The sequence below is a fragment of the Poecile atricapillus genome, chromosome 25, assembly GCF_030490865.1.
Source record: "Poecile atricapillus isolate bPoeAtr1 chromosome 25, bPoeAtr1.hap1, whole genome shotgun sequence".
Classification (NCBI taxonomy): domain Eukaryota; kingdom Metazoa; phylum Chordata; class Aves; order Passeriformes; family Paridae; genus Poecile; species Poecile atricapillus.
Window position 1 is genome coordinate 5,617,018 of NC_081273.1, and position 27,040 is coordinate 5,644,057.

A 27,040-nucleotide genomic window follows, 5' to 3' on the forward strand; every position below is an offset into this window, starting at 1 on the left:
TGCCATTGATTTTTCCTCAGGATGCTTCAAAACTTAGGCAGGGGGAAAAAATGTTTATTTTTAAATGGATCTCACACTTAGAAATGCCTGGCAAGGCACGGGGGTCAGTGTTGCTCTGTGCCTTCCTCTGGCTGGAGGGGCTTTCACCCTTTCCCGTTTCATTTTTCCTTTTTTCTTTCCCCCCGGGCACTTCCTGTAAGGTGACACCAACTTGGAGAGGCAGCCTGGAGACATTCGATACTTTTTTGTGTGATGAGTGCATTTACTGATGTAGAGAACGAGCTGGGGGTTGTGTTTAATTGTTCGGACGTTTCCTCTCGGGTTTGGTTTGGTTGGGTTTTTGTTTGGTTTTTTTTTTCATTGAAAAATGCATCGTTCAAACTTTCAAACCCTGCAGCTGTCGAGGCCTGGCTTGCAGCTTCCTGTGGCTGCAGAGAGATCTTCTCTGTGTGCTTTGCTGCCCGTGCGAGGCATCACCTCCCTTCCTCCTCCTCCTCCTCCTCCTCCTCCTCCTCTCTACCCCCACACCAAGCAGAGCTCCCTGCGCACGGCGGGCTTGAAAAATCTCATTTACACAGCGGGTTTTGGGAGGGTTTTGGGTTGTTTTTTTTTTTTTTGCTTTTGGCTGGAAATGGGTTTCAGATGTTTTCCCCGCGCCTGCATCTCGTAAAGCCGCGGCGTTGCCGTGACAACCGTGTGACATCTCTGCCCGGGCTGCTCGCTCCTCCCGCCGAGCATGCCCAAAGCGAGCCGCCTCTCCGGCTCAACTCTGCCCGGGCTGCACAGATGGGACCATGAGCGCCCTTCCCCATGAGCTGCCGGCCTTTGTGCTCGGGAGGAAGAGGAGGGAGAAGCGCCCCGAGGCGCCGGGAGCTCAGCCCCGCATCCCCTGAGCCCCCCGCCCGCCGCCGCCCGCTCGCCCGGGACGATGCTCGCCTGCCTGGCCAGGGGGAATCTGCTGGATATTCTTCAGGAGGGCTTCACCGAGGTAAAGCCGCGTCCCCGAGCTTCCCAGAAATGGTTTTGTGCGGATTTGTTAAGTTCTCGGTGCCGAAAATTGCGGGGGGAAACAGCGCGGTTCCTCAGCAGGGGCTGCGGTTCGGCCGGAGTTTGGTGAGGAGTTTGCGGCTGGTTTTACAGGCGGGGTTTGTGCGGCTCGGAGGGTTTTGTGCTCTTCTCTCTGCTCTGCCCCTGTCCCGGTAAATAATGTAAACTGCTGGGGGTTGTGGGGCAGCGTTTATTGTGGAAAATCCACTCCCATCCTGAGGGATGTGCGGTGTCTGTGTGTCTGGCGGGTGTAAATCTGCTTTGTGGACTCGAATTTCTTGGGAGAGGCTGACAAAGAGCTGCTTTGGGGTTTTTACCCCCATCTTTTACCGTAAATTGAATCCCCGGGGAGCTGAAATTCAACTTGCTAGGGAAAATGTAATTTTCGAAGTGTTCTTTATTTGCCTGTTCTGCTAGGAGAGTAATGAATCGTAAAATAAGGACACGCACCAAGAAACTCCAGAGATGGGAATCCTGTGGCTGTGTGGGGACTCCTCTCTTTAGGGGGCACAAAAAATGAGTTTTGTTGGATATTTATGGACTCAGTAATGCCCGGGCAGCCCATGCTGGAGCTGGATCTGCTGTCTGTAAGCTGGAAAGGAAGAAAAGCCCTGAGGGATTTGCTGGAACCACTGAGTGGCTGCTATTTGATTTCTCACTTGGTCGCAGGGATCTTCTTTGGGGTTTTATTCTTAATTCTGTTCAGCGTTTGGTGATTCCTCAGCCGTGCAGAGCTTGGGGGCCGTGCCTGCAGGACCCCGTTATCCACAGAAAATGAACACTGGACATCCCCTGCTGGGCTTCCCGGCTCCGGTGCCCACCGGGAAAACAACCCTGGGGTGAAACCCGAGCGTCCCCGGCTCCAGGGCGGCTCCGGGTCCTGGGATGTGCGGGCGGAGCTGGACTCGCTCCATCCCCTCCTCCGCACAGAGTCAGGATCGCTTCTAGCCAGCCAAGGTCTGCCTTTAAACCGAGCTCACACTTCCTGTGCTCGGGGGCAGCACATCCTCCTCGGGCACAAATAGTAACTTATTTATTAATGACACGATTAATAGCGGGAGCAAGCTCCGGGGATGTTCAGTGCCTCACCCCGGCTGGTTTTACCCACAGGCAGCTCAGCTCTGGCAGAAACTTCCCTCTCCCAGCATAAAAACAGATTCACGGGGTCTCTGCCTCCTCACACATGCCAACAAAAGTAAAACAAAAATCGGTTTAGCGAGGGGAGGAGCTGTGGTTTGCCAGGGACCAGCATCACACCCCGGGCCCTGGAAATGAGAGAGGAGCTCACTGCGTTCTGTGTGTCCTGCCCATCTCTGCTTGCCCGTTTGGTGGTTATTTATACAAATATTATACATTTATACAAACACTATACATTTATACAAACATTATACATTTATATAAACATTATACATTTATACTAATATTATACATTTATACAAACACTATACCTTTATACAAACATTGTACATTTACACAAACACTGTACATTTATACTAACATTGTACATTTATACAAACACTATACCTTTACACAAACATTGTACATTTACACAAACATTATACATTTATACAAACACTATACATTTATATAAACATTATACATTTATACTAACATTGTACATTTATACAAACACTATACCTTTATACAAACATTGTACATTTACACAAACATTATACATTTATACAAACACTATACCTTTATACAAACACTGTACATTTATACAAACATTAACGTGGAAGCCTGTCCCAATCCCCATGTGTGATCCCAGCCCTCTGACAGGGTGCTGACCAAACCAAACACAGCCGAGGGGCTACGGGGAAGTTTCTTTTGTCCCCTCGCCTCCTTTTCCCTCTCTCTCCATCCCTTCTGACTGAGGGCCACCTCAGCAGCCCAATTATCCCCTAATTAGTGCTGGAGCAGCAGCATCATTGTCCCTCCTGCACTCCTGCCTGTTCTGCTGCACGGCTCGGAGATGTGAGGAGTCACATCCTGCTGAAGGCGCCCCATAATTGCTGATTTGTCACTTCAGACCAGTTTATTTCCCTTTTTCCCCTTCCCTTTCAGAGTCAGAGCCCTCGTGGACGCCGTCACCTGCAGACATCTGAAGCCAGGATGGTTTTGTTTGATGTTGAGCTGCAGTAAAATCCCCCCCGTGTGCATTAAAGTCCCTCATTAATGGCCTGCCCTGCCTTGAAGGTGTTTCCCTGCTGTTTGTGGGGACTCCTCCTGCTCCCCGGCAGATAAATAATTCAATGCCACAGCTGGATGGTGTCCTGGGGATGTGTGGCTGCTAAAAGCAGGAGTTTATAATGAAAGGAACCACAGAGAGGGGTCTCATCTGCGCTGACTCTGCCCATGTGGCCTCAGCCTGTTCCCCCTCCTCGGGGAAATGCGGTTTATTTATGTGCTGACACTTCTGTCAGGTCTTGAAAACAGATGGGGCACAGAGAAATGTGTCAGAAACGGGCCTGGCAGCTCCAGGCTGCATTTTAACAATAACACACCTTCTCTTTTTCGAGCTGGAGGATCATTTCCTCCAGCAAACCCAATTATGTGGCTGCCTGTGTGCAGTGAGTCATTTAAAATAACTATTTTCTTTCCCCCCCCAAGATCATATTGAACAAACAATTCATTCCAGAGAGGACAGGGAGACTTTAAGGCCCAAGCAGAGGCTGTTTGGTAAAGCAGGGGCTCCCAACAAAGTGAAATGCAGGGCTGCCTGCCCACGAGGGGAAATCTCTCCACATCCCTGAGCTGGGCACCGCTCCTGCCCAGCCCTGTGCAGGCAGGAATGCTGCAGGGCTCTGTTCACCGGCTCTTTCATGGAATATTTCCCCTGGCTCTCAGCTGAGTGGGTAATTCCTGCATTTCCCACACTACAACCCCTCTCCTTCACCCTTTGCCACATCCTTTGGTGGGGTTGAGGTGCCATCCTGCCTGTAAGGTGTGAGACCTCGCCCTGGGCACTGCCCTGAGATGGATTTTGGTTTCTTTCTCCGTTTTGGGTTATTTTCTGGCACTGTGGCCCGGCCCTGGCTCTGCTCCCCTCGGGGCAAGGTCCTGATCTGTGACCAAAAGGTCTCTGCAGTGTGAGGAGCAGGAGGAGCTGGCACTCACCCTCTCCGTGCCGCCAGGGCTATTTATAGGATTAATAGGATTCACCATGGAGAGCTGTTTTGACTTCTGGCTCCCTCATCCTGCTCAGCCCCAGTGCTCCCTGGAGCAGTGAATCCCTCCCTGAACGCACCAGGCTCTGGGGGTGCTGCTGTTTTGTCACCCCAGCGCTGTTCTGGGGGAGGCTGGCAGCATTTCACCCCTTCCCCACCCTCTGAAAGCCACGGGGAGGTGGGTCCAGGGAACCCTTTGAGCCTTTCCAGGTTGTGTGACCGGACTGGGCTGCCCTGAAATCCCTCCAAGCCTCCAGCACAGCCAGAAGGCACAGCTGGAGCTCTCCACACCTGCATTCACCCCCAGATGTGCTTCAGCAGAGCATTCCTTGCTCTGGTACCAGTTTTTCCCCAAACCCTGGTGCCTGGCCAGCAGTGGGATCTCTCAGCAGGGGAAGGATGGATTTCCTGCTCTATGGGATTAGGGGTGGAGCAGTTCAGACTCAATCCCTGCCCCGAGGGCTAAACCAGGCTGTCCCTTGGCACGGTGTCTTTGCACAGGAGCACTCACACATCTCTGGGTTCCAAACCATTCTACCAGGAATGTGGAGATTATTTATGGGCAGGAAGAGGTAACGGGGATGCCACACTCCCAGCAAGTCATGGGCAGAGAGAATTCAAAATTCTGGCTCCTAAATGTGCCTTTAGGGCCCTTCATCCTGGGCCAGGGAGCCTCCCTGGGTGTCCCTCTCCCTCTGCAAAGTCCCTGCCTACAGATTTTGGAGTCCTGAGGAGCTCAGGCTCCTGTCAGAGCTGCCTGGGGATGGGGATCCTGCCGAAGGAGGAACAATGCTCCTTTTCTTCCCCAGAGCACCAGGGAAGTGTCAGCACAGTGTGCTTGGACAGACCTCAGGGTTTGTTTGGGTGTAGCAGAACCATTTGACAGCTCAGGGTGAATCAAGCGCTCCAAACCCCTCTTTGGAGTCTTTTGCACTCAAAGCTCAGCTTTTTGCCAGTTTTTGCCTTTATTTTTTGCCTGAAACTGTGCCTGGGTGGGAAAAGGGCCTCAGATACCTGCTGAGCATCATGTGAGAGGTGCTGTTGGTTTGGGATCTTACACTTGCATTATTAAGCCCTTCCACAGCACAAAATTAGTGAATTTAGGCACAGGTGGGAATTACTCATCCTGCACTGGCAGCTGGATGGTTCTGGAATGGGCCATGGCAGTTTTTGGCTTCACAAGGAGTGAAAATCCAACTGGCAGAAATAATTTAGGGAGTTTGGATGGAATTTGGCCTTGCTGTTTACACTTCAGCTCTTCCTGTTAATGGCTAAAGAAAGGACTGAGAAAAAGGTGGAAAACTGCAGTTAAAAATTCCATGTCCTGCTGGAGAGCTGGGCACTCTGGCAATCAACACCTGCTTCAAATTCAGAGTTTTGAGAAGGAGATCTCCCATGGGTGCTGCTGGTCATTCTGGCATCACTTTGGTCATAACTGGGTGGTTTTCACTGTTGGATGCTTCTCAATGCATTGAAAAACCTGAATCACCTTCAAGCACCAATTTTGAGAGGGGGGAAAAAAAAAATCCCCAATCTTTTGCTGTCCTTGGGAGCAGAGGGAAGCATTTTCTTTGCTTGGGAGTTTGTGCTTTCTGCTCCTACAACATCTTTCTTGAACAACAACAAAAAATAAATCAGCAAACCGGAGGAGGGCTGGATGGAAAATTACAGTTCCCATCTAATTAAGGTAATGTCAGAAAGCTTAGAAATCATCCAGGGCCTCAACCAGCACATCCTGATGCAATTAGGCTGCTGCAGACTTTTGGTTCAGGGCTCTGGGAGGGAGGAACAGTGAATTCCTTTCATCCTGGGAGCACGAGGGCTCTTCTTGCTGACCTCGGCAGACCTGGGGCTTGGGCAGTGGCCACGACTCTGCAGCCAAGGGGAATTGGGGTGAAGAGCCTCAAAAAGGTCACTCCAGCAGGATGATTCCCTAAATCAAGCAATAATGATGGATTCCAACTCATCAAAGCAGTGCACAACGGGAAATCACTGGAAAGAGCCTTCAAAATGTAATTCCAGCAGGATGATTCTGTAAATCCAGTGATGAGGATGGATTCAAAGTCATCAAATTAATGTAGAAGGAATCTAGAAGGAAACAGGGTCACAAGATCTACTGAAAGATGAGAGCAGGACAGGCCCTCCTTGCTAAAAAAATGATTTTGTCCATTTGTTCAACACCAAAAAGTGCAATGTTTTAATCTCAGAGAGCTAAAAATCAACCTCATATCCCAACCTGTAATTTGCCCGTTGTTGGGACGTCCTGTACTCCCTAACACCTTGCTTTAAAAATCTTCTCCTGCCCTGCAGAGCCTTCCAGAGTAAGACAAAAACACCCCACAAAGCTCTGGTGGAGCACCCTGGGCTCCAGCTCCCTTCAGGTACAGCTGCTGCTCTCCCCCATGGCAAGGTACAGGCAAAAGGGGCTTTTTTTGGAACACAAAGCTGTGTTAATGTAAACAGGATTAAGCTTAGCTCTACCATAATCCTAAATAATGTGTGTTCTGTATAGTAAACCCCACACCAGGCTGGTTTTCCTCTGAAAAATTCTGGGTTTGGAAGAAGTGTTGGTGAGGAGCTGAGCCCTGAAAATTCTAAAGATGAGCAGGAGCTCAAACCAAAGTGCAGGGGAAGCAGGAACACTTGAGGTGTGTCATGTTTGCTCCCAGACCTTTTTACATACATTTTTTTTTAGTTTTCTTGGCTAAAAGGAGCAGAGATCTGTGTGAGAGTGGGTTTTGGGATGCCTGCAGCCCCAAATGGGGATGGAACCTGCAGGTTTGGGGCATTTCCATGGGCAAATTCAGGCTCAGGAGGGTTGGGATGGGCTGGGAAGAGCTGCTGCTCCCAGGACAGGACACATCCCAGCAAATCTTTGTCCTCCCTGGGCTGGAAGTTGGTACCTGGAGTATTTTCCAGGGTGGATGGCAGGAATGAAGGAATGATGCCCATCCAGGCAGCAAATCACACTGCTGTGATAATATTTAGGATTGTGTTGAAGCAGCTGCCTTGGGGCTTGAAACAAACTGAATCCTGAGGGGGTGAAACAAAAAAATCTTTCACTTTTTTAGAGGCCTGAATCTGTGGATTTAGAGGCCTGAATCTGTGGATTTAGAGGTGTGAATCTGTGGATTTAAAGGTGTGAATCTGAGCACCGAGGCCTCCTGGCTGTGTTGAAGGTAAAGGGCTGATGTTGTGGCCCACAATGTCCTTGTTATTCCCCAGCTGATGAAGAAGTGAAGCATTTTGGACTCTCAAGCTTCAAAAATTGCCCTTGGGGTTTCTGCTGAGCAGCTCAGGGGCTTTGTCCCTTCATGCATTTCACAGCACTTTGCCATTTTTAGGTCACTAAACTTTTATTTCTGATAAATTTCCTTGGTAAGTTCAGTCACGTGCTCCCCTCAGCTGCCTCCCTGGATTTTTTGAGTTTTGCAGCAATCCAAGGCTCTTGCTGAAGTCACTCAATCTGCCAGGTTTTTGGGTACAAAGTTAGGAAATGCTCTTCAGTCCAACTGTCTGAACGTCTGCAGGAAAATCTTATGTTTAATGGAAAAAACCCAAAACCAGCCAACCAAGCCTGCTAATGAAGTGTAAGTCTGCAGAATTACAGCAGCCATGGGAATGAAACGACTTTGTCCTGGTGACATCCCAATTCCATTGCCTCAGAAGCCTCCTCTAAATACTCACTGTTTAAAATGTAACTGCTTTGGGATTTAGGAATGTCTTTTTTTTTTTACTAATAATAACAGTGTCAACCTCCTCCTGCTTTTAAGAGATAGAGACTAAAATCTTGCCAAAAATTCGTTTTTTGTGAATGCATGAGGAATGTTCTGAGAGAAGGAACAGAAAACAAACTGCTTGGTGAAAGGGTTTTTCCTTTAAATGAGACAGAAGTGGAAGAGCCACAGAGACTCCTCCAAAACTGCAGATTTTCTGCAGGGGAGGGGCTGTGTCCTTGGGGAATCAGTGCCAGTTCCTAAAATGATGATAAAAAGCAGGAATTAAAGTCTTGTGGGGCTGGGCACTGCTGTCACTCCAGCAGAAGAAGCTGCAGAGCCCCTCCCCAGGGCAGGCCAGGTCTGCTCCAGCAGAGATGGATCAGATCTGCCACTTCTGCTGCCTTTTTCCCCATCAGGGCAGCCCCATCCCCTTCCAGCTCCCCAGGCTCTGCTGAGTGAGCAGAGCTGCCTCAGCACAGGTCCAGGCACCTTTCTGAACCAGCAGACCCAGCCATGTGTGATTAAAGTTGGATTTCCTATGTCAGGATAATTAACAGCGAGGCTGTGACCAGATTGTGACTTTGATGGGCTGTAAAAGCATAAACTCTGCCTGACACTGCTGAGATCATATGGGATGGGGGCTTAAAACCTGCTGCATTGGCACAATAAAGGGAAGCTTAGTGAAAAGGGAGGTAATCTCATAAATGGATCAGATTGTTTACCCTCCATGTCCCACAGCAGCCCTGCCCAAAGGGATTGCAGCCTTTCCAGCGGCCTGGAAGGGTCACAGAGAGGGGGATGGAAAGGGAAAGGTCACTGGGATCTGCTCTTTGCCTTTGGCTCATTTGTGCCAGACGGGTCCTCAGAGTGACCAGGAACCCGAATTTGAGTTTTCTGGGTCTCTCAGAGTGACCAGGAACCCAAGTTTGAGCTTCCCTGGTCTCACCCCTCCTGAGCTGCTGGACAGGCTCTGTTCCTGGCTCCCAGGGCCCAAACCAGCTTCCCTGCACGCAGGAATAGAAACTGGGCCATGGCAAGTGCTGAGGCAGCTCCCAGGATGTGGAGGGGCTGCTCAACTGTTCCAAATGAGTGTTACAGAGGGAGGCTCGTGTCTCTTCCAGGAAACCTCCCCTGGCTGTCCTGGAATTGTTTCATGGGTGATAACTCGGGGTTCCCTGCTCCTGCACTGTGGGTTTTGTGCTTTCTTGAGATGAAGATAGTGGGGATGGGACAGAGAGTGAGCAAACTGTGGCCCCCAGAGTGAGGATCTGGCAGTGCTGGTTTGGCTCAGATGCAGGTGAAATGAAAAGCTCTTTGCTCAGCTCAGGAGTCCTGTCCTGCTCCCTCCTCCCAGCCTGGCGAGGGCTGAGCTGCCCCACAGCAGGCAGGGATGTCAGCCAGGCTTTGGGATGAGACCTCTGCTGCTTGTTTTCACGGGCAGAAGACTGAGATCTGGGAAGATCAGAGGGAAAAGCGAGATCCCCACCATTCACCCTGCCGTGCAAACATTTTGTTTTCTGTTTCAGCAACAGCTGCAGGCCTATGTGGCCTGGGTGAATTCCCAGCTGAAGAAGAAGCCAGCAGTGAGGCCAGTGCAGGACCTGAGGCAGGATCTGCGGGATGGGGTCACTCTTGCCCTGCTCATCGAGATTGTAGGTCAGTGGTGCCATCTGGCCCTGTTTTTCCCCCTCAGCTCCAGCTCTGTGTGGAGGAGCTGCCTCAGATCTGGCATCTGCTGGGCAGATGTTGCTGGGGGTGGCAGCTCGTGGGGAGGGGGCAGCTGGGAGGCAAAACAATCATAAATCAGATCATGGATGCAATTCTATTAAAGCCCTTATGGTTCAAAGGCAGTTACAGCAGATGGGGAAACCTGGCAGGGGCGCTGGGAACTCCCACAGCGCTGGCATGGAGTTAGGGGGTGTTTTTTGGGAAGAGTGACCCGTTTGCTGATGTCATCCCTTCTCCCTGGGCAGAGGGACAGGGAATGGGGGTGCAGTGAGTTCCTTGTCCTTGCTGCTCCTTCCTGCTCACACTCATCCCCTGTCCCAGTGGGGCACACGTCTCCAAACTTCCCCCAAGTGGGTCCCACAGGGTTCAGTTCTTCACCACTGAGCCCTTCCCACGGAGCTCAGTCCTCTGGGGAGAGGCAGCTCCAGCGTGGGACCCTCAGGGGGTCACAAACCCTGCCAGAATCCTGCTCCAGCCCCCAAAACCTTGACCTCATCCCACCACAGCCCCAATCCCAGTGATTCCTGGAGCTGGGCTCCCGTTAAGCAGGACAAGAAGCCCCATGAAGGACTCAGACATGATCTCAGAGCAGTCCCAGCAATCCCTCTGACACTCCCCAGCCATTCAGTTCCCCTCTGATAAAGCTTTTTTGCTTCCTTCAGCTGGTGAGAAGCTGAGTGGCATCGAGGCCAACCCCAGCAGCCAGCAGGAGATGAGGGAAAATGTGGAGAAAGTTTTACAGTTCGTGGCATCGAAAAAGATCCGCATGCACCAGACATCAGCTAAAGGTACGTGGCCCTGGGGGGGTGATTTTAGCTGTTGAAATTCTGTTTCTGGCTTTGTTTTCTATCAAACAGGTATTTTATGAGTAAATTAATGTGTCAGTTTGTGGGGGATTTGGGGGTTTTTCCCCCCTCTGGTTTAGTGAAGGTTTTGGGTTGAAAGATGGACAATGCAGAGAAATAAAAGGGAATTTTTTTCCTGCTACTGAGCACTCAGAAGCTCAGGTAGTGCTGTAATGAGGAATACAGGCTTGGAATCTTTCCCCAAAAGGACACATAAACCTGCTAGAGTGAAAAGAGACATGGAAAAAATATTTGTGGTTCACTGGAAGCCATGGCTTGGAAACAGAGAGGGGACACAAGGCACAATCACATGTCTGTGGCGTGGTTTAGTCAGGACTTTGAGTAGCTCTGACTAAATTGTTTTGGGAAATCTTGGTCTGGAAGAGTGGCTGATCTTTGCCATGACATCAGTGTGCTGGAAAATACTCGTGTGATACCACCAAATGTGATTAATTAACATTTGCAAACAGTTTTTGGCACAGGGTGCCACCACTGGAGAAATGCATTGCTGTTCTGTCTTTTGTGCTTTAAAAAGGGGAATTCTCTGCTAATAAAGTCAGTGGTCAGTCCTCAGGAACTGCTCTGTTTCTGTGTGAGAATTCAGTAATTATGTGTTCAGTAATGAACTGCTGGAAATGGCCAGAAAGGGAGGCTCAGAGCTCTGAACCCGTGCTGTGGAGGTGGTGGGTGTTTGTTGTGCCCTGCACCACCAGAGCTGAGCTGGAGCAGCTCTGCTGCCTTCAAAGATATCAGTGTGCAGCCACAGCTCTGCTGCATTCAGTGATCCCCCTGTGCAGCCACAGCTCTGCTGCATTCAGTGATCCCCCTGTGCAGCCACAGCTCTGCTGCCTTCAGTGATCTCCCTGTGCAGCCACAGCTCTGCTGCATTCAGTGATCCCCCTGTGCAGCCACAGCTCTGCTGCCTTCAGTGATCCCCCTGTGCAGCCACAGCTCTGCTGCATTCAGTGATCTCCCTGTGCAGCCACAGCTCTGCTGCCGCCTCACGCTAACCACCCAAAAATCCGCATTTCGCAGATATCGTCGATGGGAACTTGAAATCCACCATGAGGCTGATCCTGGCTTTGGCTGCTCACTTCAAACCAGGCTCTGGCAGAGCTGGCACCCCTGGCTCGGGGGGCAAGAGCTGGGCAGCACCCCCGGGCAGCCTCCGGCCGCGCTCGGCCGCCGCCGTGGCCCAAGGGGCGGTGGCCGCGCTGGCCGATGTCCGGCAGGATGTCCAGCAGTCCGGCCGGGACGTGTTCAGGCACAGACAGAGGTGAGGGGCTCTTCCCTGCTTATGTGAGGCTGGGTTGGGTTAGGATTCAAATGGAAAGGAAAAGAAATGCATCTTTGTCCGTTTTATTCCCGGCGGGAGGGAGCCACTGTTGTGCACGATCGGCTCAAAAGTGCCCTCGCAGAGGGGGCACTGCCCTGGCTCTGCTGCCAGCCCAGGTTTTGATTCTCAGGTTTTACAGCAAAATAACAGCTGGGTCTCTCTTGATGTCCCTGGAACAGAACAGGGAGTACGGCCCAGGCAGAGGGAGCTGTGCTGCCTGGTTCTCCCCACGCTGCCCTTGGTGCTGTCTCCTTGGAGATGTTCTCATGCCAAGTGAAACACGAGCCAGGTTTTCTCCCCAGAGATCTGGGAGCTTTATTTCCAGAGCTGAGGGTGTTGTAAAAGTCCATTCTGGTTCCTCCATTGCTCATCCCACTGCTCCAGGTGGCTGCTGAGTCCTGGGGATGCTGAAAATCCACACACACACAGGGAATAATTCTGAAAATCCCATTTGCCCCTTGCCAAAGGTGCTGTGTGGGTGACAATAACAATAATAGCAATGACATTTAACTGGAGCCAGGTGCTGGGGCTGTGCAGGGTTTCATTTACAGAGCTGAAGGTCATTTTCCCATTTGATACTGGCTCCAGGGAGCACCCACGAAACAGTCTGGAAATGAGGCTGAAATGGTAAATTTTGTTGAAAAATGGAATGTTAAAGGTTTCCCTTGCAAAGGCCTTGGAGTCCTTCAGGAAAGCCAGTCCTTTTGATGTTTCCTTGCATTCCCAGAGCTTTTGGAGTTTTCTAACCACAAAATTAGGAAGGAGCTTAAAACAACAAGTCCTGTTGGCCTGTTTTCCCTTAACACCAAGATGGGGATCCCTGATAGGAAAATTGACATTTTTCCAGCTGTCTCCTCTTCCTTACCTCCTTTTCCTCAGCTTTCCCCCACTTCCTTTTTGGAGACAGAATTCCAGCTGCACTCAGGTGAGGCTCCCCTCGTTTTGTGGTTGTCACCCCCAGGAACAGCAGCATGGATGAGGAGATTGAGAATCCCTACTGGAGCGTGCGGGCCCTGGTGCAGCAGTACGAGGGGCAGCAGAATGTGCCAGCAGAGTTCCACCCTCCCAGGTAAGGAATTTTATTGCCAAGACGTGTCCTTTGTCTGACATTCCCTAAAGTGCCTGTTCTCCCCACCAAAATCTGCTCAGCTCTGATGGAAAAGGGCATCCCTTGCTGGTCTGGAGGGTGAAACCTCTGGAGGGTGAAGCATTTTTCTGTTGTTTTCATGGGTATGGGAGAGAAAATGCAGCCAAAAAAAAGGGCTTTTGAAGAAAAATTACTCCAGTGAGTGAGCTGATCCAGCATGGAGAGCTTTCTAGTGAAGGGAAGCCGCTCCCTTTTCCCCCAGAGAACCTGGAACTACTCGGAAGAGCAAGAAGTGTGTTACTGAGCACATCGGAGCTCCCTCTGGAAATGGTTCTGCGCTCCAGTTAATCTCATCTGGAGCACATCCGAGGGCAGGGCTGCACGTGGGGAGCTGCAGCTCTTGGCCTCAGAGTTTCCCATTCCTGCTGAAAGCCCCAACTCTGCTTTTCCTTGTCCTTCCCCTGCCTGGGCCGTGCCCCGAGTGCCTCCCTCCTGTTTCTGTGGGAGTGAGGAGTTCATTGCCCAAGGACAGATTGCCACTGACAGCCTCTCAGCAGGCAAAACGTTTCCCCAGCGTTTCTCAGGCCAATTTTTTATGCTCCACAGCACCAATAATTCTCTGTGTACCTGAAAATTAAGGTTGCTTTGCTCAACAGAGGAGAAAAACACAAGAGTTTGTGTTTATCCCCCAATTTTGCTGCGTGCCATTGAGAGGGTGTTTATAAATAGACTTTTGGAGGAGTGTGGGGCTCCCAGCGAGGCAGTGCTGGAGCAGTGCCTCCACATGATGTCAGCAGTGTGCTTTTGAGGCCAGCCTGCCAGGGGGGATGTAAAAATCCTGCTCTTGGCAGCAGCGTTTCATGGATAATGCCACAGGACCTTGGCACTGGCTCTTGAACCGTGAGCTCAGGAGTGCCACACTCTGCTCCCTGCTCTCATCCCTCAGCTTCAGGCAGCTGGAATATTTGATGTATTTTACCCTATCAGGTGGCTGCTGTTTCCTCTTATTTTGGTATTTTGGTGGTAAACAAAAATCTCTCAGCACATCCTACGTTTTTATTTTATTTTTCCCCATAACGGCATGAATTCTCTGCCTGCAATGCAATGGTGATGGCATTGCTGAGGGGGCAGAACACAGCGAGAACCTTTCTTTCCATAAGTGATCAAACCTGGGAGCATTCCAGCTGCTGGGGGTGTCTCTGCTGACACAATTCTGCAGGATGAAAACAAGATGCTTTCCCTTTTCCTCGCGGGGAGAAATGTGCTTAGCTCAGTAAGGAGCGCTGGCTGGGAGAAACGAAATGCTTCTTTTTTTATTAGTGAGAGACGCTATTGAGTGCATGACCCACCTCCAGCTGGCTCTGGTGCTCCAGGGCAGCATCCCCGGCCCTGCAGCGGCTCCTTCCCCGCTCCCAGCTCTCCCAGCCTGGCTCACACAATTCCCAGGGACGGCAGCACCGACGCGCGCAGGCTGCCGAAATGATTCATGGAAAAATTTGCCAAAAATCAGATGATTCCCAGGCTGCCGAGCCCCTCACCCATCCCTCTCCCTTTCCCCTCCCCTTCCAGCAGCATTCCCTCCCCCATCCCTGAGCCAGGCATCTCGGAGAAAGGCTGTGCCTGCACAGCCCGTGTGACAGCAGGAGGGAGAGGGAGCCGTGCCTGGGGCTGGGGAGAGCCTGGGAAGAGCCTGTATCCCTCTGGAAGCTGGGAAGAGCTGCCTGGGAATAACCCACATCCCTCTGGAAGCTGAGGAGAGCCTGGGAATAACCCACATCCCTCTGGAAGCTGGGGAGCGCTGCCTGGGAATAACCCACATCCCTCTGGAAGCTGGAGAGAGCCTGGGAATAACCCACATCCCTCTGGAAGCTGAGGAGAGCTGCCTGGGAAGAGCCTGCATCCCTCTGGAAGCTGAGGAGAGCCTGGGAATAACCCACATCCCTCTGGAAGCTGGGGAGAGCTGCCTGGGAAGAGCCCGCATCCCCCCGGCAGCAGCCCCTTCCCCCGGCGGCTCCTCGGATGCTCGGCAGTGCAAGGAGGGTGGGATGGGATGAGAAACACCCCCGGCAAGCCCCGAGCCTTGTGATGAAAACAACCGGCTGTGCAGCTGACCAAAATGCAGCAGCAGGGGACAAATAACCTGCGAGGAAAAGCAGCGGGAGCCCCAGGCAGGCTGCAGAATTCCCCGGCTCCGGAATCAATCCCGTTTGCGGGGGCTGCGGATTTGCCTCTCAGCCGGCGGAGAGCCTGAGTTGGTTATTTTGTGTGTGTGTGTGTGTGTGTGTGCTGGTTCTGCTGGGAACCTTCTGGGCACCCTGGCTCGCAGAGATTCCTGCAGGAGTTTGACAGGAGCCGGCGGCCTCTGGCTGGCGAAGGGAAGGAGGAATGAGCGGAGCCGGGACCCTGCGGATGCTGTGAGGCCAGAGGTTCAAGTGGGATCATGGGAGGGAAGCAGGTCAAATGGTGAGCGATTGTGTCCATTGTGCTCGGGAACAGCAGGGATGGGTGTTTATTAAAATTCGGGGGATTCAGGCAGCGCTGGGGCTCCTCGCCCCGGAGCCGGGGCCCGGGGGAGGCAGGATGTGGGTTAAGGAGCCAAGTGAAAGGAATAAAGTGGAGCAGTTTGCATCATAAATCTCTCTTGGAAAGCTCTCATCTGCCAGCCCTCGTTTCTGCATGCTTTAATAAGGAATTGTTCTGCACTTTTAAAGGCGTTGCATCAGCGGGTATTTCGTACTCTGATGGTTTGGGCTGATACGGAACCTGGGCAAGTGTTTCCAGCATTAATTGGAGGATGCAGAAAGCAACCTGACCTGTGCTGCTGCTTCTGCTGCCTCCAGCTCTGCCACTGTCTGGAATGTTTGGGAGGTGGTTGTGGATGCTGGGTGAACCCAGTGGCCTTTTGAAACAGGAAAACTGCCTGGGAAGGGTCTGGGGATGTGGGAATGCCCAAGGAAATGTAAAGGTGTCTGTGCTGAGGGGACATATCCCCACCTCTGGTCCCTTTTATTGGCTTTGGGCTGGGAGAAGCTCATTGGGAATGTTATTTCCAGGCTCATATCCTTGTTTTTCATCCTGCTCATGCTTTTTTGGTTCCTCTGTTTCACCAGCTTCTCTCCCATCTGTGGCTGGTGGTGTTTTTCTGGGACAGCTTTTGCAGGGATGAGAACCAGCAGTGCCTTGGGGTGAGGGCAGGTTCAGAGAATCAGCTGAGAACAGGAGGGAGGGAATTCTGAGATCTGTTCCTAGAAGGAGGTGAAATCCCTCCTGGAGCTGCTGGCCATGTCAGACCAGCTGGGCTTCCTGCTGGCATCTGTGTTGTGTGAAAGTTTCATCCTTTCTTCTGGCCCTTGTTACATAATGCAATCCCAGCAGAACTACCAAATCAAATCCCAAAACAGCATTTAAAAAAAACCAAACCCATAATTTTATGCCATGTCCCCATTCAGCAATGAGCAGGAGCAGGGGCTGGTTACAAACCTGATATTAAAAATAAATCTAATGAGGGGCTGCTGTGATGGATTTGGAATTCCTGGAGGTCAATCCTGGAGCAAAGCCAGGTGGCCAGGAGCCCTTTTAGCATCATGCACACACCTGAAAGGACAGCTACTGTCCCTGGTGGAGATTTCTATTGGACAATGATTATTCTTTCACTTTCGCACGGGGGAAGTCTGGACCACAAAAAACTGGACTCAGGTCTGTGGTTTGAATGAGGAGAGGCTCGTCCTGGCCGTGGGAGTGGGGCAGGCAGGAGCAGCAAGTCATTTCCATCTCTATTGCAGGGCTTTTCCCATTCTGTGGGAGCTGTGGGAGACGGAGCAGCAGTGCTGGGAAGATGCAGGGAGGGAGCTGCTGAAGCCTCTTATTTTTCTAAACCTATTATATTATTTCCACACTGTTTTTCTTTTTGTTCCCTGCCCTTTGTTTCTGTGTTGGGGGAGAATGAAAAATTAACTCCTGCTCACACTTGCAAGGATTAATTCCTGCGACTTTCGGGGTACATTGAATGGGTCAGTGAGCTTCAGCCACCTTTTGATGTTGTCTGGGAGATGCACTTAGGAAGAATTTCTGAGAAAAAGATTGCTTGAACCTCCTAGTCAGCTGAGATGGCTCCTGTGAAAATATGTGGGCACTTCTAAGAAGTTTTAATCGAAGAACACGAGTGAGTGGAATCTGACTCTCGAATATATTGGGATTTAAAGTTGAAGTGATCCATCTGAAAGCTCTGGAGCAAGAAATGAAGCCAGGGTGGCTTTTTGTCCAGCATAAGGCTGGCAGTAAATTACTCCTGAGTGTGCTCCTACCCTGTGTTAGAGCCTGAATTCAAAAAATTCCATGTCCAGGTCGGGCTGTTGAAGGTTTCTCTGGGATGCAGATCATTCTTTTATAAAAGTAAATGTGGAGAAATGCTTGTTGAAAATTATTGCTGGTCAGCATCATCTAAAAGAGCTGTTCCTGCCTTGCTCTGCAGCCTGACTTCACCCAGTCCTGTCCACAGTGCAAAGAGTGAATCCACTGTAGCCCCCTCGGAGGAGAAGGAGAGACTTGTGATCCTCCAAACTGAAGAAACAGAGACTAAACCAGGTAAAACATCGGGACTTTTTTATGTGATAAAAGCTGAAAAGCTCCCCAGGGACTGGAATTGTTTAATGCTGGCTCCAGGCTGTCCTTGGGGCACTGAGGGATGTTCTGCAAAGCCCACAGGTGCTTTTCCCCCTCAGTCACACACCCTGTCTCCAGTGCTGTGCTTGGAGATCTCCCTGAATCCGGTGCAAAGTTATCTGGGATAAAATGTGTGGAGGAAAGCTTGGTGTGCCAAGGAATGAGCCATAAACCCTTGGGGTGGGTGAGCTGGCACACCTTGGCACTGGTGAGTGCTGCAGGTCCCTCCTGGGCTGCCAGAGCACATCCAGCTCCTCTCTCCTGCAGAAGATGCTCACTTCCAGCCTGAGTGGCAGGCAGGGAGCTCCGCGTCCTACCTGGAGAACTCATGGGAGGAGCAGCTCTTGGAACAGCAGGACCACCTGGAAAAGGAGATGGAGGAAGCGAAAAAGATGATTTCGGGTTTGCAGGTGAGAGATTTCTCTTCCCAGAGAGCGTTCCCTCGGCTGAACCTTCATATTTGGCACATTCTCCCCACAATTCTTCATTTGTGGGACTTTTCCCTCCTGCCCCTTGCTGGGTGTGTTTGGCTGTGCCTGGGGAGCAGAGCCCCTGGATCCATCTGGTGAAGGCACTGAGCTCTCTCAGGAGCATCCCTTTCTGTTTGTCCTGGGAACCACGGTGGCTTTGAATTGTAAATATTTATGTGGCAATAAACAAAGCAGAGATTGTGTGAGGAGCACAGGCAGCTGGGCGGGCACTTTCCCCAGGGACAATGGGCAGGACACAAAAGAGCCACCAAAAAAAAATAAAAAATTCCTTGGTTGACTGGTAAAATCTCTCTGCATTTTGTGCCCACTGGGAGCAGGGACAGGAGGGACTGGCACTGCTGCCCCCTCATCCCCTGGGAGTGGGGAGAGGCAGCTGATGTGGCCAGCCAGGAAATTGGATTTGATTCATTGATTTTTCCTCCTCTTACTCAATAATTGAGAGGCTCCAGTTGGTGAGAGTTTGGTTGAAATATTGGGGATCTGATGCACACACACCCTATAAGGTGCTAAAGCTGGGAATTCATTCCCTGGAAATCTGAGTTGTCCTTGTTTGGTTCTTTCTGTGGGGAAGAGCATGGGCTGACAGACTCCTGGGAGAGCTTTGTCAGGGGATAAATCTTCCTGTTCATTCCCAAAAAAACCCCTCATTTTTGAGGGGAATAAATCAGCAGAAATGGCAAATGAAGCTGGTTAGGAACTGTTGATAGGTGTGACTACTGGCCAGAGCTGCAGCTCCCCTATTTCCCTTTGAAATCTCTGAAAAGGAGATTTTTTTTTTCCCCCCTTTTTCTCCCCAGGCTTTGTTGCTCAATGGGTCTTTACCTGAGGATGAGCAGGAAGGGTCCTTTGAACTTTCTGAGCGTGGAGCCTGCCCTGAGGAGCAGCTGGTGAGAACATCCCTGGACCCAAATTTCCCTGCTCCAGCTGCCTTTTGCCCTGCCCTGCCCCTGCTGCAATAACAACGCTGATATTTTGCATTCAGATCATCATCCGAAGCCGTCTGGACCAGAGTGTGGAAGAAAATCAAGATCTGAAGGTTAGAGGGTGACAAATGGAAGGGGAAGAGAGGTTTTGCAGATTGTTCTACTTGATTTTTTTGGGGGCAAATGGGGTGGGGATGAGGCAGAGTGGGAAAAATGATGGATGAAATGGGGAATATTCTGTTAGGGACCAGCTCTGATGCTGGCAGAAGTGTTTGATGTTGGCCTGAAGGACACATTTGGGGGACTGGGCAATCTTTGTTTTGCTCAGGACTTCAGTAGCAGCTTTTGTCATGTTTGTAACTCATGAAAATTTCTCAGGGCCTGACTGGCTCTTGGATCTGTGGGAAAAGCTGGGATGTGCTTCCTCCTGCAGCAGAGAACACCGGCTCTGGTCGGTTCTGAAGGGGTGAAAAGGTGCTGCTTAAACAAAATGTCTTGCATTTGCAGAAGGAGCTGCTGAAATACAAACAAGAAGCTCGGAACCTCCAGGGAATAAAGGTGAGGAAACGGGCATTTTATCAAAAATAAATAGCAGTGCTTTAGGTGAGGAGGGCCAGCAGCAACCACACAACTCTGAGGAATCTCAAATTGTAGAAGGAGGAGTATTGGGGGCTTGGAGATGGGGGATCCTGTGGTTTATTGCTGAATTTTTAGACAGGTACAAGGAGCTGGATTTCCTGGTTTCTGTTTTGTCTGTAAAATGAGGTCAAATATTCCCTTTTTTTTTTTTCTTTTTTTCCCTGTTTCTCCTAAACAAAAAGAGGCATAAATTGCTCGGTTCTCCTGGCTCTTTTATCCCCTCCCCTCTCATGAAGTACACACTCAATAGCATTGGCCCAGTGAACTCATTCCTGCCAGCACAGGAAAAAGAGCCTGGGGTGTCCCTGTGCTGCCCAGAAATGGCTCCATTTGTGCCTCTGGAGTGGTGAACGCTGCTCATCTCCTCCTGCCTGAGGTATTTTTAGAGCTGCCTGTCAGAAGGCAGCAAACAGCAGTGCCTGCCCAAGGTGGAGCTCTGGGTGAGTGAAAGGCGCAGAATTAGTGCTGACTTTGGCCTCTCCAGAGAGGATTTCACTGCACAACTGGGTCACACTCAGGGCTTAAGGCTCCTCGTGTCCTGGGCTGATCTTGGCCTCTCTGTGCCCTCTGGATGCGTGGCTGGAGCAGGAGCTGCAGGGCACTGCACGCCCTCCAGAGCTGCTCCCGTCCATCAGAGCCACTGCCCGTCACTTCTGGAGCGGGAATTTCAGGCTGAAGCAGAGAAATCCCTCAGTGCTGGCAGCCAAAATCAGGGGAAGGGAAATCAGTTTTGGGTAAGGGGGAGGCAGGAGGGCTGAGAGCCCTCTGGGGGCTGGCAGTCCCTGCCCTCCCTGCAGAGATCCCCTCTCCCCAGGACGCTCTGCAGCAGAGGCTGATCCAGCAGGACGCCTCAGTCCTGCAGCTCAAGCAGGAGCTGCTGAGAGCCAGCATGGACAAGGAGGAGCTGCACAACCAGAATGTGAGTCGCTATTATTGTCATTATTATTATTATTATTATTATTATTATTATTATTATTATTATTATTATTATTATTATTATTATTATTATTATTATTATTTTGGCAGGGGGTTGGTGGCCCCAAGGGTGGCTGCAGCAGAGATTTCGGGGTCGTGGGATAGGGAACAAGCAGTCAAAGGTCTCTGCACAGCACAGCTGTGCTGGCCAGCTGTGAGGCTGGAGATTCCTGACCTTCACTCTCGCTTCCTGTCCTCCAGGACCTTCAGCTGGGACAGGGAGGGGCTTTCCCCGATGTTTTCAGTGCTGTTGCATTTGTCCCTCCTCACTCCCTGGTTCAGCAGGTGGCACCTGCCCTGTGCAGGTCTCTAAACATCAGCTCCCTTGGCCTCTGTAGGTTTCTGGTCACCCTTCAGCACAAGGGGCAGAGGTTTCACTCTCTGGGAATATCTGCCTCACACCTGGCTGTTATTCCTGCAGGTTGACCTCCAGAGGAAGGTTGAAGAGAGAAACCGGCTCCTGGCGGAATACAAAGTAATGGAACCTCTTCCATGGGGGTTTGGGTGGTTCTTCAGTTCTGGGAATGGGATTGTTCTTTCCTGAGCACTTGGACAGCCCCTGGAAGGAGCTGCAGGAGCCAGGGGTGTTTGTAGTGAGCTGGAGGGATCAGGAGTTCTTTGCATTCCCCCCACAGCTTCTTGCAGATCTTTTATTGTCGTGGTTTGTGGTGGTGGCTGCTGAGTGTCCAACACTTGTGCAGATGAGGTTGGGTGAGCTGTTTGTCCTCTGATCCCTCGGAAATCTGCCCTCTGGGACAGCTGTGTGACCTCAGCAGTGGATCTTTGGCCAAGGGGACTTTGGACAATAAAAACCTGATTGATCTTGTCAAAAAATAGCTCTGACACTCAGCTCTAACATCTGGCAAAGCACACCCTGTGCAAGTCACCTGATCCTGGCAGATGACAGGCTTTTCCCTGCCATGGGAAGATGACTGAGCCTCCCTCCCTGCCCTGCTGATTCCCTGGATCCCTGTGTTGCAGAAGGAGCTGTGCCAGAAGGATCGGCACTTGCAGCAGCACCAGACCAAGCTGGATGAGATGCTCAGGCAGCTTTCCGAGGCCAGCTACCAGCAGGTAGGGAGAGCTGGGCTGCACTGGGAGCTGGCCTGGCTGGCCCAGCTGGTGGTGACTCCTCTGCTGCCCCTCCCCAGGTGGATTTGGAGCGGGAGCTGGAGCACAAGGAGGCGTTGCTGGCTCACTGCATGAAGAGAGAGGCTGAGGAGGTACGGGAGCCTTGCTCCACACGTGAGGTGGTGTTTGCCCAGCACCCTGTAGGCACCTACAGAAACCCTCCCCTTCATCCCAGAGAGGTCTGGCTCTGCCTTCTCACTGGTAGAGCCTTGACCAAGGCAGGCAAAGCCCCCAGAGCTCCCAGCACTGAGCACTCTTGGCTCAGAATCCTCAGGGGTGAAACAGTGAGGGATGCCAGACGCTTCCTCAGCTTCCAGCTTCACCTCTGGCCCTGGCAACAGTTAGACCACAGCTCAATTTACCTCCTCCTTTTCCTGCTGACCCTGGTATTGAGTCTTCCCACCTTTACATGAGGAATCTGTGCTGTGACCAGGAACTCCCTGCACACTTCAGAGAGTGCCTTTATCTGGGAGAAGACAGTTTTAGCACTGACGTGGAAAGTGCTCATTTTGAAGTGCTCATCCCTCTCATTTTGAAGTCCATAAATGGGGATTTTTGGGGAGGTCCTGACACTCACACTCACATTTTCCCCTGCCCAGGTGATGGCTTACAGCAGTCACAGTGCCCAGAGCAATGGCTTTCTCCAGCCAGCAGGAAAAGGAGCTGCTCCCACAGCCCACCGAGGGGTAAGTGCACTTGAGGGGTGCATTCCCAGCCAGATATCCTGGAACTCCTCTGTTAGGAGAGGACAGGAGGATGGGGAGGCAGCAGCCTGGGCTGCTCTGAGCTGTGGTGTTTTGGGCAGACCAATGACCTGCAGCTGGTCCGGGACGCCCTGCGCAGCCTCAGGAACAGCTTCAGTGGCCACGACCCGCAGCACCACACCATCGACAGCCTGGAGCAGGGCATCTCCAGCCTCATGGAGCGCCTGCACCGCATGGAGACGCAGAAGAGGCAGGAGAGGAGGGTAAAGGCTCCCCAGGGCACTCAGCTCCTGCCCCTCACACAGCAGCTGGAGGGCTCTGACTGGGAGGTGACACTTTGTCCTTGTTGTTGTGGTTTTGCACAGGTCCGGGGGAAATCTCCAGCGAGCAGAGCAACCAACGAGTGCAGAGACTCCTGGCCTCCCAAATCCAGTGAGTGCCTTGCAGGTCCTGCCCTTCCCCTGCCAAATTCACTGCTGGGGTTCCCGGCTGCAGAATCCCCTCGGGAATCCCTTCGGGATCCTCCCTGGATCAGAGCTCCTTGCGAAGGGAAGGGACACACCTTTATGGCTGGGTTTTTGTAGAGCACCATCACAGTGGGAGCCTGGGCCTCTTGGGCAGTGCTGCAGCACAAATAACCATGGCAATCACTGGGAAAAGGGATGTCATCCCAGCTTTCCTGCTGCTTTGCACCATCTAGTGGGGACAGAGAAGCGCTCCCTTTTAGTGTTTACTGCCTTTCGTATCCACAGAACGGTGCAGCCTTTTTAAACACCACATTTCCACGTGTCACGAGTATTTTCTGCATAAAAGGAGCCTTAAAACTGTGGAGTTCAGTTCCTCTGTTTCAGCTCTTGGGGGGGAAGCAGGAAAGAAGGCATGAGAGAAACACAGATGGGCAAATTAAAATCCATGCACCACCATCCATCCTGGGCAGCTGGAACGGGAAGATGGGGAGGGATAACGATGATAAGGGATGATAATTAATGATGAAAGTTGCTGCCTTGCAGAGCTGCCTCACTCTCAGAGCACGCCTGTGATGAGCACCAGTGCCTGCACCAAAGTGTTGTACTTCACCGACCGCTCCCTCACCCCCTTCATGGTCAGCATACCAAAGAGGTGAGGCTGAGCCTTCCTAACCCTCCTGTGCCCCCAAAAGCAGCACTCTGATTTTCTGGGAATGCTCCCAGCCAGCACAGGTTTGCTGGATTTCGTGCTGTTGGCTGGGGAAAATTATCTGCGGTAGTCCCTGAGTTTTGTTTCTGTATTTTGTTTTTGTATTTATTTCCCTTGCAGGTTAGGGGAAGTGACTCTGAAGGATTTCAAGGCAGCCATCGATCGGGAAGGAACCCATCGGTACCACTTCAAAGCCCTGGACCCAGAGTTTGGCACAGTGAAGGAGGAGGTAAATGTGGGGCTGAGCTTTGGGGTCAGCGTCACCACACAGCCCTGGAGACCACGGTCACCTCCCTTTTAAACTCCCTTTAAAACTGATGAAATAGTGGATGTTCCCCCAGACAAAACTGTCTGCTTTCCCAGCTGTGGGTTAAGCTTCTCTTGTGCTAAAATATTTTCATCCTCAGCAAAAGCAATCCCAAGGATGTGGTTGTGATTGCCTGGGAATTGCAGAGCCCCTTGGGCAAAGCCAGCCTGGGACTGCTTGACAAATCCAGGCTGCAGGTTTTATAAAACCTGTTGCAATGGGAGAGCCTGTATTAAAACACAATCTCTCACTTCCTTCTGAAGGTTTTTCAGAGAGAACTCTGTGTGTGTGTGGCATCGTTCCCTTTGTGTGCAGCCCTGTTCACGCTCAGGCTGGTGTGGGTGTGGATTGGATTCATTACAGGTTATTGGGACACAAATTGATGAGGACAAGGGCAAAGGGTCACCCTCTCTGGGGACAGGCAGCAGCAGCAGCTGGAGGTTTGCCACAGAAAAGGCGTCTCCTGTCTTTAGTTTACCTTTAATGTCAAAAAAAGCTCCACAGATAATAATCCTGATATTCATTGGTGAAAGAGGCATGGTCTGTTATTTACCTAAATTGTGAAAATGTGACTCATTCCTCAGCCATCATTCCCATGTGTTCCCTGGATTCTTTTGGGAAATCTGAGCTAGGATTTGACTTCATGCCCCCGATGCCTCTCACCCTGCAGAACCACGTGTCCAGACTCCAGACATGACTGAAACCCTCTATTTCATTTCATTTTATTTTTTTTTTTTTGGTAGGTATTCCATGATGATGACATCATCCCTGGCTGGGAGGGGAAAATCGTGGCCTGGGTGGAAGAAGACCACGGGGAGAATTAATGGAGCTTTCAAGCCGTGTTTCTATGGAAACCTGTGACTGTCTGCAGAGCTCAGAGAGTGACCAAGGAGCCCAAGCGCTGGGGGGAGGCCAGTTCAAGCTGCCAAAAAAGATCCTCTGTGCAAGGCACGGGTGGTGAGGCCGTGTGCATGGACAGCTGGCACCCGCCTGCCCGTGCCCGAGGGCAGCTGCTGTCCTGAGGCTGCAGGGACACAAATGCCTGGCTTGGCCCTGCCAGCAAAACCCTGGAGGCCTTAAGGATGCTTTCTCCTCCATCCCTGCACTGTGTGCTGCAGGCTCAGCCGGGCATCTCCTGTGCTGGTGTCACAGGAAGCTGCACTGGTGGAGAAAATGTGAAGCTTTGCCTTCGTGGAGAAGTTGCTGGATTGCGAGGGCTGAAGGTTGGAGCGGCTGTTGTCCTGCAGGAGCAGAGTGACTCTGTGGACATTGCAGGCTCACAGGACCTGCTCCAGGGGGAAGAGTCCTCTGGAGGGTTGAGACATGCTCTGAAGCAAAGCTCACCAACCTGGCCAAGCTCCTTTCTCCCAAACTCAGGCTCCCATTTCCCAGCCCTGCTTTCCCCACTTGCTCTCCAAAGCTGTTCCAATTCCGAGGCCCTCTGGGTTTGCTCTGCAGCTGCAGGGACTGTGGGATCTTGGTGCTTGTTTGTTTGCTGAAGGATTTCATGGGTGGGGGAGCTGGAATCAGCTGAGCTCTTTCCAGCCCCTGTCCCCACACTCCTGCCCTCTCTGCTGTCACCTCCTGTGCGCAGGCACTGCCAGGGCCACCAAGCACTTACCCACAACAGTTCCTTGCTACGCTGAGTCCTGAAGGATCAGGAAAGAACTGCTGGGGAAAGAACAAACCCTAAAATCCCCCAAGGGTGGATTTTCCCCTTTGGTTTTGTGGTTTTGTTTCTCTACATCGCCTGTGGGCTTGGGAGGTCGGATGGGCTCTGCTCCTTCCCAGCTCCTGTGGGCCTTCCATGGACTGTCTTTGTGTGCTGTGCATGAGGCTGGGAGAGGGGGAAACCTGGTTTTACTGTTTTATATTAACATGTCGTTTTGTAAACATGTTCTTGAAATTATTTTGTACCGATTCACATTTGTCTGAGGACTGTGGATATTTTTATACTAGTGCAAGTGCTCTCTGTATATTTCTGCACGCATTATAATGTGTTTTACTCCTTTCCTGGTGGATGCTGAGATGTTTTGTATCGTCTTCTGTTAACACAACACTGGCCTTGTAATTTTATTTTACTATGGAAATCCGATTGGTTGATGCTGGGTTTTATATCAAGGCTCTTACATGGTTTTGTGCCACATTGGCACAACACAAGCTGCCTCCTGTTCTGGACAATTTGTGTGACTTTCTACTTACAGACAGCAGGAGGGAAGTTCATCAGTGAACAAGTTAATTAATGGGGGAAATACACCCCTTTTGGAAAAGAAACAAAGATTTTCTTTCTCCCCTGGACAGTTTCTCTGTTGCATGGTCTCTAGCAAAGAGGGCACGGGCTTGTGATACTGACATCGATTGTATTCAAATTGCAAACTTCTCACAAGTGTTTCATTCCTCGGGTTTTACTCATCAGTTTTATTTCAGCAACAGCCACACACCCGGGCTGGAGTTTCATGGAGAAAATTACGAAACTTTTCAAGGTCTGTTGTTACCCAACTTCACATCCTTCTCTGCTATTCAGAGGAGCAGTTTGGTTTGGTTTCTCCCTCATAAAAGCAAAAGGAAAAATGAGTTTTAAATGAGTTTTAATTCTGACTCCGGAGATTTTACTACAGGATGAAATTAACAAGTACAGGAACAGCAAAGTAACTGTGAGGAAAGCTGGGCAGAAATAAACCAGTTGTAAGCAGTGAAATAAAGGGATATGGTAGCAAGAGCACGTCTCAGAACAAACCCACCCTCCATGGAAAATTCTGGCTTAGGTTGAGGTGGAATTTGGTATGTTTTAGTTTATGGCCTTTGCCACTCTCCTGTGGCACTGAAGGGAGCGCGGCTCCATCCCTTGGAGTGTATTTGTGTCCCCTTGGGTGTATTTGTGTGTTCCACCCCATCCACAGCCTCTCCCCTGGCCCTTCCTGGGGCTGTTCCCTCTCCTCCCGTCCTGTCCGTGCGGGCAGAGCCCGATCCCCGGCTGTCCGTGCTGCCGGGGAGCCGTGCAGAGCCACACGGTGCGGCCGATCCCGTGTCCCCGGGCCCAGCTCCCCGTTTCCCCGGGCCCAGCTCCCCGTTTCCCCGTTTCCAGCTCCCCGTTTCCCCGGGT

General features: G+C 51.3%; 1 protein-coding gene across 2 annotated transcripts; it reads left to right on the forward strand.

The window, feature by feature from the left end:
• Positions 1–757: 757 nt before the first annotated feature.
• On the forward strand, positions 758–26,529 carry DIXDC1 (DIX domain containing 1). Of its 2 annotated transcripts, XM_058857114.1 has the most exons (20): positions 758–988; positions 9,460–9,589; positions 10,324–10,449; positions 11,542–11,782; positions 12,804–12,911; positions 17,401–17,513; positions 17,859–18,001; positions 18,880–18,969; positions 19,065–19,118; positions 19,513–19,563; positions 20,459–20,563; positions 21,041–21,094; positions 21,601–21,693; positions 21,771–21,842; positions 22,350–22,436; positions 22,556–22,717; positions 22,820–22,886; positions 23,465–23,573; positions 23,751–23,859; positions 24,681–26,529. In XM_058857114.1, exons 1-20 carry the CDS (start codon positions 929–931, stop codon positions 24,759–24,761), a joined length of 2,055 nt encoding a protein of 684 aa, XP_058713097.1. In that variant the 5' UTR covers positions 758–928; the 3' UTR covers positions 24,762–26,529. The 2 variants fall into 2 exon arrangements, with proteins under 2 accessions (XP_058713097.1, XP_058713098.1); XM_058857115.1 differs by lacking the exons at positions 758–988; positions 9,460–9,589; positions 10,324–10,449; positions 11,542–11,782; positions 12,804–12,911 and adding an exon at positions 13,590–15,392.
• The last annotated feature ends 511 nt before the right edge of the window (positions 26,530–27,040 follow it).

Coding starts and splice junctions, on each gene's coding strand:
- DIXDC1 (XM_058857114.1), top strand. CDS start 929: ATGCTCGCCTGCCTGGCCAGGGGGAATCTGCTGGATATTCTTCAGGAG. Junction 10,450..11,541: donor GCACCAGACATCAGCTAAAG/GTACGTGGCCCT, acceptor CGCATTTCGCAG/ATATCGTCGATGGGAACTTG. Junction 20,564..21,040: donor AGGAGCTGCACAACCAGAAT/GTGAGTCGCTAT, acceptor TTATTCCTGCAG/GTTGACCTCCAGAGGAAGGT.